Consider the following 12253-nt stretch of genomic DNA (forward strand, 5'->3'; position numbering starts at 1 on the left):
ATAGTGGTGAAACGCATTTAGCCTCGATTTATAAGTATTGCCATAACCATCTTTTGCTCATATCAGCCACTAAATCAGCCGATACCGCCTTGCCAGCGCTGCAGTACCCAAATCTGCGGCCCACTATTGAATAGCGCGCTATTCACACCAGGAGGACGCCGGCTTACAGCTGATTGCTGCTCCTTAGGCCAACGGGCGAACAGTGCTCAGCACAACTACATTCACTCACCTTCTGATATTGGATGCCGGCTCTCTGCATTACAGAGAACAACATCGCATGATTTTGGACCAGTGTACCTTCAAAAACGCTTTCCCGGAGGAACCCCTACACCCATGCCAGGTTGGTGGTTGCCCTCGTCCTAGTCCGTGCAGGCGCTGATCTTTTACAGTCACCGGAGTCTGCCGCTCCAGAGACGGTCAGCTGCCGGGGAACACGGCGAAGACTTCTAATAAGGTACCGCTCTGAATATTCAAACTTTGTAATCATCCATACCCATAATAACGGTCTCTCTTCAATTGAAGTGAATGTTACAACTATATCGCTCAGCTCATTTGTTACATCTAACAGACACGTTATTTCTTCTTTGCTGCTATTCCAGTGCATTGGCTCTATTTGATGAACAATTCTAACCACTGTGGCTGTCAAATCAGACTATAATCAGTATACTGACTTTGGACATTGGCTGATATTGATATAAAATATCTTTATGAACACTATATATATATACACACACACACCGGTGTATATATATACATATATATACATTTTTTTTTTTATATACATTTTTTTATAAGAATGTTGGCAACTATTATATTTTATTTATTTTAAATACCGTATATACTCGAGTATAAGCCGACCCGAGTATAAGCCGAGACCCCTAATTTCAACCCAAAATCCCAGGAAAAGTTATTGACTCGAGTATAAGCCTAGGGTGGGAAATACCTCATCCCCCCCTGTCATCATCCAGACCCGTCATTAACATCCTCATCATCATCCCCTTGTCATCATCCCACACATCCCCCCTTCATCATCCCCTTGTCATCATCCCACACATCCCCTTATCATCCCACACATCCCCCCTTCATCATCCCCTTGTCATCATCCCACACATCCCCCCTTCATCATCCCCTTATCATCCCACACATCCCCTTATCCCACACATCCCCCCTTCATCATCCCCTTGTCATCATCCCACACATCCCCTTATCCCACACATCCCCCCTTCATCATCCCCTTGTCATCATCCCACACATCCCCCCTTCATCATCCCCTTATCATCCCACACATCCCCCCTTCATCATCCCCTTATCATCCCACACATCCCCCCTTCATCATCCCCTTATCATCCCACACATCCCCCCTTCATCATCCCCTTATCATCCCACACATCCCCCCTTCATCATCCCCTTGTAATCATCCCACACCCCCCCCCCTTCATCATCCCCACCCCCCCCCCCCCCCCTTCATCATCGGCTGTCCGGGCTTGCTGGGAGTTGTAGTTTTGAAACCTCCGGAGGTCCGCAGGTTGAAGACCACTGCGGCCTTCAACATGCGGACCTCCAGAGGTTTCAAAACTACAACTCCCAGCAAGCCCGGGCAGCCATCGGCTGTCCGGGCTTGCTGGGAGTTGTAGTTTTGAAACCTCCGGAGGTCCGCAGGTTGAAGACCACTGCGGCCTTCAACATGCGGACCTCCAGAGGTTTCAAAACTACAACTCCCAGCAAGCCCGGGCAGCCATCGGCTGTCCGGGCTTGCTGGGAGTTGTAGTTTTGAAACCTCCGGAGGTCCGCAGGTTGAAGACCACTGCGGCCTTCAACATGCGGACCTCCAGAGGTTTCAAAACTACAACTCCCAGCAAGCCCGGGCAGCCATCGGCTGTCCGGGCTTGCTGGGAGTTGTAGTTTTGAAACCTCCGGAGGTCCGCAGGTTGAAAACCACTGCGGCCTTCAACATCATCCAGCCCCCTCTCACCCCCTTTAGTTCTGAGTACTCACCTCCGCTCGGCGCTGGTCCGGTCCTGCAGGGCTGTCCGGTAAGGAGGTGGTCCGGTGAGGAGGTGGTCCGGGCTGCTATCTTCACCGGGGGCGCCTCTTCTCCGCGCTTCCGGCCCGGAATAGAGCCGTTGCCTTGACAGCGACGTATCTGCGTCGTTGTCAAGGCAACGTGACTATTCTGAGGCCGGGCCCGAAGCGCTTAGAAGAGGCCTCCCCGGTGAAGATAGCAGCCCGGACCACCTCCTCACCGGACCACCTCCTTACCGGACAGCCCTGCAGGACCGGACCAGCGCCGAGCGGAGGTGAGTACTCAGAACTAAAGGGGGTGAGAGGGGGCTGGATGATGTTGAAGGCCGCAGTGGTCTTCAACCTGCGGACCTCCGGAGGTTTCAAAACTACAACTCCCAGCAAGCCCGGACAGCCGATGGCTGCCCGGGCTTGCTGGGAGTTGTAGTTTTGAAACCTCTGGAGGTCCGCAGGTTGAAGACCACTGCGGGTGGGGGAGTTCACTCGAGTATAAGCCGAGGGGGGTGTTTTCAGCACGAAAAATCGTGCTGAAAAACTCGGCCTATACTCGAGTATATACGGTAAGTATATTTTTCCTAATTCCTGGGCAAGGGCCCTGCCCTTTTTTTTTTTATACAATTCTTTATATAATTTTCATTCAATAAAATTCACATAATTGTTTAAGCTATCCATTCTGCAGGTATTTCTATTAAGATATGATTATTTAAATTATTATCTATATCTGTACATATCCTATATTTTTTATCTGGGACCTAATATCCTCCAATTTTTCTATATCTCTTTCTGCCTTTTTTTCTGTATTTCACTATCCTTGAGGACTGGACATATCATTTCTTTATTATTTATTTTCTATAGATTTCTTGGTCTTGGGGTAATTAGACCACACCAGTTAACCTCAGGCTAGATATTGATTGAGCTGCACTGCCCTTGACATTATTCTACAGATTACCTAAACTGTCACCAGATCAATCCAGGAGAATGGGAACTCAATCCTCAAGTATTTCAGGAGCTGGTATTGAAGTGGGGCTCATCAGAAGTGGATCTTTTCGCCACTCGAAAAAATCAGAAGATAAACAAATTATTTTCCCTATTTACAGGCGACCTCCCAAAAGGAGTAGATGCCCTTCAACAAAGTTGGAACTTCAAGACAGCCTGTACGTTTCCTCCATTCCCTCTGATCAGCAAGACTCTGCAGAAAATTTGTATGGGGAAAAAACTAAGTCATATTCATATCTCCAAAGTGGCCCAAAAGGGGATGGTTCACCCTTGTTCAGCAACTGTCTGTGGATCCTCCATATCTTCCTCCTGTTGCAGGGCCCTCTATTCTTCAAGGGTCTAACAAATCTGCAGTTGACAGCCTGGCTTTTGAGCGTTCAATCCTAAGTCAGAAAGGTCTCTCACATAAAGTCATTAATACCCTGTAAAAAAAAAATGCAACCTCTGCTATCCATCTAGCAATGGAAGAAATTTGTCTCTTGGTGCGGTTCCTGTCCTCCGGATCCCTTGAACCCTGATATCTCACAAATGATTAACTTTCTTCACGACGGACTTGACAAAGGTTTAGCCATCAGTACATTGAAAGTACAAGCAGCAGCCCTGGGATGCTTTTTTGACACAGGCAATGCAGACCATAAATGGATAAAAAGATTCTTAACCCCTTAAGGACCCGGGGTTTTTCCGTTTTTGCATTTTCGTTTTTTCCTCCTTACCTTTTAAAAAATCATAACTCTTTCAATTTTTCACCTAAAAATCCATATGATTGCTTATTTTTTGCGCCACCAATTCTACTTTGTAATGACGTCAGTCATTTTACCCAAAAATCTACGGCGAAACGGAAAAAAAAATCATTGTGAGACAATTGAAAAAACACAATTTTGTAAATTTTGGGGGCTTCCATTTCTATGCAGTACATTTTTCGGTAAAAATTACACCTTCTCTTTATTCTGTAGGTCCATACGGTTAAAATGATATCCTACTTATGTAGGTTTGATTTTGTCGTACTTCTGGAAAAAAATCAAAACTACATGCAGGAAAATTTATACGTTTAAAATTGTCATCTTCTGACCTCTAACTTTTTTATTTTTCCGCATATGGGGTGGTATGAGGGCTAATTTTTTGCGGTACCATTTTTGCATTGAAAGGACTTATTTTATTCATTTTTTTCATGATATAAAAAGTGACCAAAAATGCACTATTTTGGACTTTGGAATTGTTTTTGTGCGAACGCCATTGACCGGGCAGATTAATTAACGATATATTTTTATAATTCGGACATTTCCGCATGTGGCGATACCACATATGTTTTATTTTATTCAAACTTTTTTTTTTTTTTTTGCAGTGTTATAGCTCCCATAGGGACCTATAACACTGCACACCCTGATCTTTTACATTGATCAGTGGTTTCTCATAAGAAACCACTGATCGATGATTCTGCCGATTGACTGCTCATGCTTGGATCTCAGGCACTGAGCAGTCATTCGGCAATCGGACAGCGAGGAGGCAGGTAGGAATCATGTAATCTGTTCAAGATACCGCGATTGCGCATCGAGGAGGCAGGTAGGGGTCATGTAATCTGTTCAGGATACCGCAATTTCGCTGCGGCGATCCCGAACAGCTCCCTGAGCTAACCGGCATGGTTTCACTTTGATTTTAGACGCGGCGTTCAACTTTGAACACCGTGTCTAAAGGGTTAATAGCGCGCTATTCGCCACGGGTCCCGGCCGTTGTTAGAGGCCGGGCCCGACCCGCTATGATGCGGGGCCATGCCGTGGCCCCCATTATAGAACAAGAGCGGACTCAGGACGTACAGGCACGCCCTGGGTCCTTAAGAGGTTAAATGCAGTGGCGAGATTAAAACCCAGTATAACTAACCTCTTACCGCCTTGGGATCTAAACTTAGTACTTACAAGTCTTACTAAAGAATAGTGTTGCTCGCGAATATTCGTAATTCGAATATTATTCGTGAATATCGCATATTCGCGAATTTCGCGAATATAGCGCTATATATTCGTAATTACGAATATTCGTTTTTTTATTTTTTTCTTCACAGTACACATCACAGTGATCACCCCTCTCTGCTTCCAGCTTGTGTGGTGTAAAGAAGGCTCTAATACTACTGTGTGAGACTGGCGTGCGAATATTCGCATATGCAAATTTTCGCATATGCGAATTTTCGCTTATGCTAATTTTCGCTTATGCCAATTTTGAATATGCTAATTTTCACTTCTGTAAATTTTCGCATACGCGAAATTTCGCACATGCGAAAATAAAACGAGGATATAACGAATATGCGAATATTCGCGAATATATGACGAATATTCGTCCATATATTCGTGAATATTTGCGAATTCGAATATGGCCTATGCCGCTCAACACTACTAAAGAACCCTTTGAACCACTTCTAAAGTCTTCCTTGAAATATCCTACCTGCAAAGCTGTCTTCTTAACAGCCATCACGTTATAAAGACAGGTGAGTGAAATTAAAGCGTTATCCATTGAAGAACCTTATTTGACTATACTAGAAGACAGGATCATTCTAAAGTCAAATCCAGCTTTCTTACCGGAAGTAGTATCAGTCTTTCACAGGTCCCAAGACAGCATTCAACCTACCTTTTGTAATTCTCCATAAAACGAAAAAGAGGAAGTTTTTCATTCCTTGGATGTGAGAAAAACTATACTCTTTATTTACAGCAAACCAAAGATTGGAGGAAACATTTAAATCTATTTGTTCAGTTCCAGGGCCCTAACAAAGGGAAAAAAGTTTCTAAAGCTTCAATTGCCAGATGGGTGAAGTCAACTATTTCTGAAGCTTATAGAAGATCAGGAAGTCAAGTTCCGGAACGTCTCAAAGCGCATTCAACTAGAGCAATGTCTGTCTCCTGGGCTGAAAAGTCTTCTGCCTCTTTAGAACAGATTTGCAGGGCAGCGACTTGGTCTACTCCTCACACCTTCTTTAAACATTAAAAACTGAATGTAGCCTCATCTCAAGATATGGCTTTTGGAGTGCTGCAGGCTGTAGTCCCTCCCTAGACATCGTTTATCTGTTATGTCTCATGTATGGTGCTGATGTGATGATGAGGTGAAAAATGGGAATTATGATTTACCGATGATTCTGTTTTCTTTAATCATCACATAAGCATCCTTTAATCCCTCCCTAAGTTGTGTAGGTATGAGATATATATATATATATATATATATATATATATATATATATATATATATATATATATATGTATATGTATATGTGTGTGTGTGTGTATATATACATATGTGCTTCTTAGTAATTTGTAAACACTGAGGGGTTGTCTGGGGAGGGGCCTTTTAATCTCTTTGTGCTTCCTGTTCCTTTAGGATCATTGGGGCAATCTCACGTGTGGTGCTGATTTGTTGATTCAAGAAAACAGAATAATCGGTAAGTCATAATTCCCATTTTGCCAGGACCCAGCAGTAGAAGATGATCTACTATTATTTGTTGTATGGTACCATATTTGTTGTAATATGACGAATGTGCAATACCTGCATGCTGTCTGTCCCCCTATAACTTCCCCCGTCCCCTTACTTCCAGCAATAGACCGGGCACCTGGAAAGACACCCAGAGCAGCCTTTCATTGACATCCTTGTCCTCCTCTGCAGCATATTTTTTGTTTTCTTGTCTCCTGCTGTCCGGGCTTCCTCAGCTTATTGTGTGATAGGAGGTGGACGAAGGGTATGGCTGTGGGGATCTGGTCAGGTCAGGCGGAGAGTGCATAGGCTGCAGTTTACCGCTAGTAGGGAGCGGGCCAGGTCAGTTCAGGCCAGCTGAAGCTGGGCACAGGCTGCTAGCGGGGAGCTCCATGCAGTCGGGGAAGCGTAGTATGCCGCAGGTCAGAGACTGCCGTCCCCACTGCCTATGCCAGTCACATTATTGGGCATCTGCTCAGATTTTCTTAGCAGGATGCAGGTCACAGCTGCCCAAAGAGGGTTGACAATATCATTGTTTATAGGCAGTATATATAGACATGGAAACAGTGGGTGAGGCTTATCAAAACCTGTGTAGAGGAAGAGTGGCGCAGTTGCCCATAGCAACCAATCAGATCACTTTTTTCATTTTTAAAAGGCCCTTTCAGAAAATGAAACAAGCTATTTAATTGGTTGCTACGGGTAACTTTTCCTCTGCTTAGGTGTTAATAAATCTTCGCAGTGAATACAGACATACAGTATATACAGACAGTGGCCCTCATTTACTATTACAAACCCGACATGTTTTGTCTGGTTGTGCGCCAGTTTCTGTTGCATTGCGCCAGAAATTCTGTCTGCAGCAGAATTGAAAAAACCCTGACTAACTCTACATTTTGCTAAGAAAACCCAAAAAGGGGCATGGCCACCACGAAAAGGGGGCATGGTCTCGGAAAAGGGGCATGTTCCCGACATTTTCACAAAAACCCAACATACCGTATTTATTGTATAACACGCACTGGTGTATAACATGCACCCCCATTTTAAAAGAGAAATTTAAGTTAAAAAAAAGAATACATATAAGATAAATGACAGACTAAATGCCATATCATCCCTCTAACTTAGATTTTGCCTGAACTTCAGTTTGGTCCCCCCTTCCAGTGCCACATCATTCCTCCCCTTTTATCAGCCCCTGTGCCACATTAACACCCATCCCCCCCCCCCTTACTCTCTCATCATGCCCCCACTGTCTCATCATGCCCCTCTGCTCATCATGCCCCCACTGTCTCATCATGCCCCCCTGCTCATCATGCCCCCCTGCTCATCATGCCCTTTCCCCCCCCCCCTGTTTTTGATATATATTTTTTTCCCCCATCTTCCTTACCTAGCCGCGCTCGGCAGGCCAAGTCCGGTGTCGGGTCTTGCGTGCTGTGGTCAGTGAAGCAGGATGAGGCTGCACAGTGTCTGGGACGTCACTCATCATTCGCTGCAGCCGCCGCTGGTCAGTGTGGTCGCAGCAACCGCAGCCATTAGAATAGTCACAGTGGCAGCACCATTGAATGAGTGACGTCCCTGATTGTGCAGCGGAGCTAGCAATCAGGGACGCCACTCATTCAATGGTGTCTGTGGATGGAAATATAAGAGTTATGATTTTTAGAAGGCGAGGAGGAAAAAACGAAAATGCTAAAATAAAATTGGTCTGGTCCTTAAGGTCAAAATGGGCCTGGTCCTTAAGAGGTGATTGGCACCTGTTTGAACCTATCAGTATAAAAGACACCTCAACCACAATCTCAAACAGTCACACTCCAAACTCCACTATGGCCAAGACCAAAGAGCTGTCGAAGGACACCAGAAACAAAATTGTAAACCTGTACCAGGCTGGGAAGACAATAGGCAAGCAGCTTGGTGTGAAGAAATAAACTGTGGGAGCAATTATTATAAAATGGAAGACATACAAGCCCACTGATGATCTCCTTCAATCTGGAGCTCCACGCAAGTTCTCGCCCCGTGGTGTCAAAATAATCACAAGAACGGTGAGCAAAAATCCCAGAACCACACAGAGGGAATGGCCTGCATAGAGCTGGGACCAAAGTAGCAAAGGCTACCATCAGTAACACACTACGCCGCCAGGGACCCAAATCATACAGTGCCAGACGTGTTCCCCTGCTTAAGCCAGTACATGTTTAGGGCCATGTGAAGTTTGCTAGAGAGCATTTCGATGATCCAAAAGATTGGGAGAATGTCATATGGTCAGATGAAACCAAAGTATGAATCGGGTAGAATCGGGTAGAATACAGACATAGCGCACATCTATAATCTTGTATAATGATCTGATTGCTTCTCAGCATAATATAAAAAACTAACAGGTTGTTAGTATACATTTTTGATCAAAAAGTACAAGCCCACTCGCCACGTCTAGGCCACCTATTCAGAGTGGGTCCCTAACATCCCTAGCATAAAATGGCGTAGCACTGGGCGGCGACCACCACCGCCGCGACACAGGTGCCCACGGGTGGGGAAGCGACCCACTGGCAGAGCGGCCCCAATGCCACTCAAACCAGTCTATGGGCCGCACCTGCCCGCAGACACAGCGCCACGGCAGCAACGGACACCGCCCTGCACCACACCAGTGTGAACAAGGTGTAATGGCTCACTTACCCTGCTCTCCCAGTCAGACTGGGAGGCTGCCAGGAGTAAAATGGCCCTAGTGTGGCTAATTACCACCTATATAGGGTTGGGCTGAGGGGGTGGGGAAGAGTGCAGCACATGTTCAAACAAAAAAAAAAAGGAAAGGATAGAAATCACAGTATGAATTTCGGGTAGAATACAGACATAGCACACATCTACAATCTTGCATAATATCAAAAACTAACAGGTTGTTAGTATACATTTTTGATCAAAAAGTACAAGCCCACTCGCCACGTCAAGGCCACCTATTCAGAGTGGGTCCCTAACAGATGAAACCAAAGTAGAACTTTTTGATAAAAACTCAACTCATCGTGTTTGGAAGAGAGAGAGAATGCTGAGTTGCATCCAAAGAACACCATACCTACTTTGAGGTATGGGGGTGGAAACATCATGCTTTGTGGCTATTTTTCAGCAAAAGGGACCAGGACAACTGATCTGTGTAAAGGAAAGAATGAATTGGGCCATGTATCGTGAGATTTTGAGTGAAAACCTCCTTCCATCTTCAAGGGCATTGAAGATGAAACAGGGCTGGGTCTATCAGCATGGCAATGATCCCAAACACACCACCCGTTCAACGAAGGAGTGGCTTCGTGAGAAGCATTTCTAAGGTCCTGGAGTGGCCTAGCCAGTCTGCAGCTTTCAACCCCATAGAAAACCTTTGGAGGGAGTTGAAAGTCTGAGTTGCCCAGCGACAGCCCCAAAACATCACTGCTCTAGAGGAGATCTGCATGGAAGAATGGACCAAAATACCAGCAACAGTGTGTGAAAACCTTGTGAAGACTTACAGAAAATGTTTGACCTCTGTCATTGCCAACAAGGGGTATATAACAAAGTATTGAGATTAACTTTTCTTACTGACCAAATACTTATTTTCCACCATAATTTGCAAATAAATTCTTTACAATCAGACAATGTGATTTTATGGATTAGTTTTTTCCTCATTCTGTCTCTCATAACAATTTTGTTCATAGGGGAATTGTTAAATTTTAATGTAAAGAGTCTCTGTTTTTTCTTTATTAGTTTGCTTCACATTTAACAATTCCCCTATGAACAAAATTATTGAAAGAGCAATAAGAAATAATTGGTATATTTAAGAATATAGAGATGGAGAATTGAACAGAGTAATTAAAAATAAACCATTAATAACATACTGTAAAAATAAAACAATTGGAGATGCAATCAAACAAAAAGATACAGCACAGAAAAAGAATCGTGGTTAAATCAAATAGTACCGAAAGGGAACTTAAAATGTAAATCATGCAATTTCTGCAAATATAACATGAATACGAGTCTGATCAGAATGGGAGCAATTTAACATACGGTAAATGAACTAATAACTTGTTGGACGACAAATATTGTATATGTCATCATGTGCCCGTGTGGGTACTATTACGTGGGTAAGACGAAAAGGCAGCTCAGGATCAGAATAAAAGGGAACACTTTTATTCATTCTGTACAAGAAAAGAAGCACCTCGTCTTATTACCCATGTAAATAGTGCCCACGGAGGAGATCCCACTGTTCTCAGGTTTGCAGGTATTGAAAAAGTAAAATCAAAGCCTGAAGAATTACAAGAGAAAAAACTGCTTCAAAGAGAAGCAGTATGGATATTGAGAACAGAAGAAACGAGACCCGTAGGGTTAAATGACTGCATCGATATGAGCTGTTCTACCTGAAGTCAAGATCTGAAACGCCATGTTATCATGTGACGTGAAAACTAATGGTGACTGGTAGTAATTAAGAAATGCACCTGTATAAATTTTGCCTTGTCCATAATGAACCACAGGCCCGTTGAAGCTCTGTAAAGTGAAGAGCGAAACAGTGCTGTAGCCTAGTGGTACCCCCCCCCCCCCCCCCCCACACACACACACACACACTCCTATGCACATCTCCCATCCTGTAAATGTTATAAATGAGTATTCTTCAATAAAGAAAAGAAGATAGAAGAGCATGGTGAGTGCCGACTTCATTTCTTCTGCGAACTGAATTGTATACTTGCACTATATTTGGTCAGAGCACCACACCGTTCTTCACTAGTGGAAGCTGTTGTTCCAGGCTGAGTAACACACCTTTTTCATGCTGGCAGCGCCGGGCTAATCTGTCTATATGAAGTGTAAATACTTTTTTCCCCCACTGTATATTACAAAGATACCGGCAGGCTGGTGAAAATACCAGCTGTGCTGGTAAAATACCAGCTGGGTGGCAACCCTTGGTGGATCTGAAATCTTCTTGTCTATGGGGGGCATGCCTCCCTCAGTGCACAGGCTCCCCTGCTGGATGGGTCAGAGCCCAGCTGATACTGCCGGATCCGGACGTATCTCATTGTTTCAAATGAGGTCTGTCAGGTGTTGGGTATTTTACAGGAGTTGAGCGGAGAAAGAAAATAAGACATACACTTTTCTTTTTCTCCGCTCAGCTCCCTTCCTTCCAACGGACTGACTGATGGAGCTCCCTTTACTGAAGCACAATGGCTGTGTGAACGAGCCCTAAGAAAATTTAAATTTTACAGCCAAAACATTACAATAATGTTTGTTCACAGCCATAACATAACAATTAAAATTTTAATGAATGAGAATCACCATTTAGCTTAAAAAAAACTTTCAATACTAAGTTTTTTTTTTTTATGTAAAGAATTTTAAAAAGTCTTTTGTTTTCGATATGTTTTCTGTTTTCAAGATGTTCTGAAAGCAATATGGTATGAGTACAGGACTGTTGGGGGGGGGGGGGGTATATATAATACTTTGTAAATGTATTGAAGTGTGAAGGTTAGGGTGCTTTCACACTGCCGTTGGCATCTAATGTAAATGTATATTTCTTAAGGTAATAGCTGCTGCAAAGAAAGGGTTCCAAGCTGTTGGCTATGAGTTAAATCCTTGGCTTGTGTGGTACTCAAGATACAGAGCATGGAGAGAAGGTGTACATCAAAACACCAAGTTTTATATATCCGATTTATGGAAGGTATTGAATATTTTTTTACCCTAAATATTGTTTGACTGCCTTAATTTATTTTCATGAACTGAGGTTCTTCAGTATGCCTTCTGCTTACCTGTTTTAGCTTATGCATCATGCATGGGTTTTCAGCTATTATTGATTCCAATTTCATCACCAAAA

The 12253-nt window shown here is 43.8% G+C and overlaps 1 protein-coding gene across 5 annotated transcripts in view; it reads left to right on the top strand.

Annotated features, from left to right (window-relative positions):
• The window catches only part of ATPSCKMT (ATP synthase c subunit lysine N-methyltransferase), a 60024-nt gene that overhangs the window by 17765 nt on the left and 30006 nt on the right, over positions 1–12253 (top strand). For all 5 annotated transcript variants that reach the window (XR_008844065.1, XM_056520728.1, XM_056520725.1 and 2 more), the window contains one exon: positions 11963–12100. Coding sequence is in view for 4 of the 5 variants with exons in the window: in XM_056520728.1 (XP_056376703.1) it covers positions 11963–12100 (138 nt within the window). In the remaining variant the exon portion in view is untranslated. The remainder of the gene's footprint in view (positions 1–11962; positions 12101–12253) is intronic.

The sequence above is a fragment of the Hyla sarda genome, chromosome 5 (assembly GCF_029499605.1).
Source record: "Hyla sarda isolate aHylSar1 chromosome 5, aHylSar1.hap1, whole genome shotgun sequence".
Classification (NCBI taxonomy): Eukaryota; Metazoa; Chordata; class Amphibia; order Anura; family Hylidae; genus Hyla; species Hyla sarda.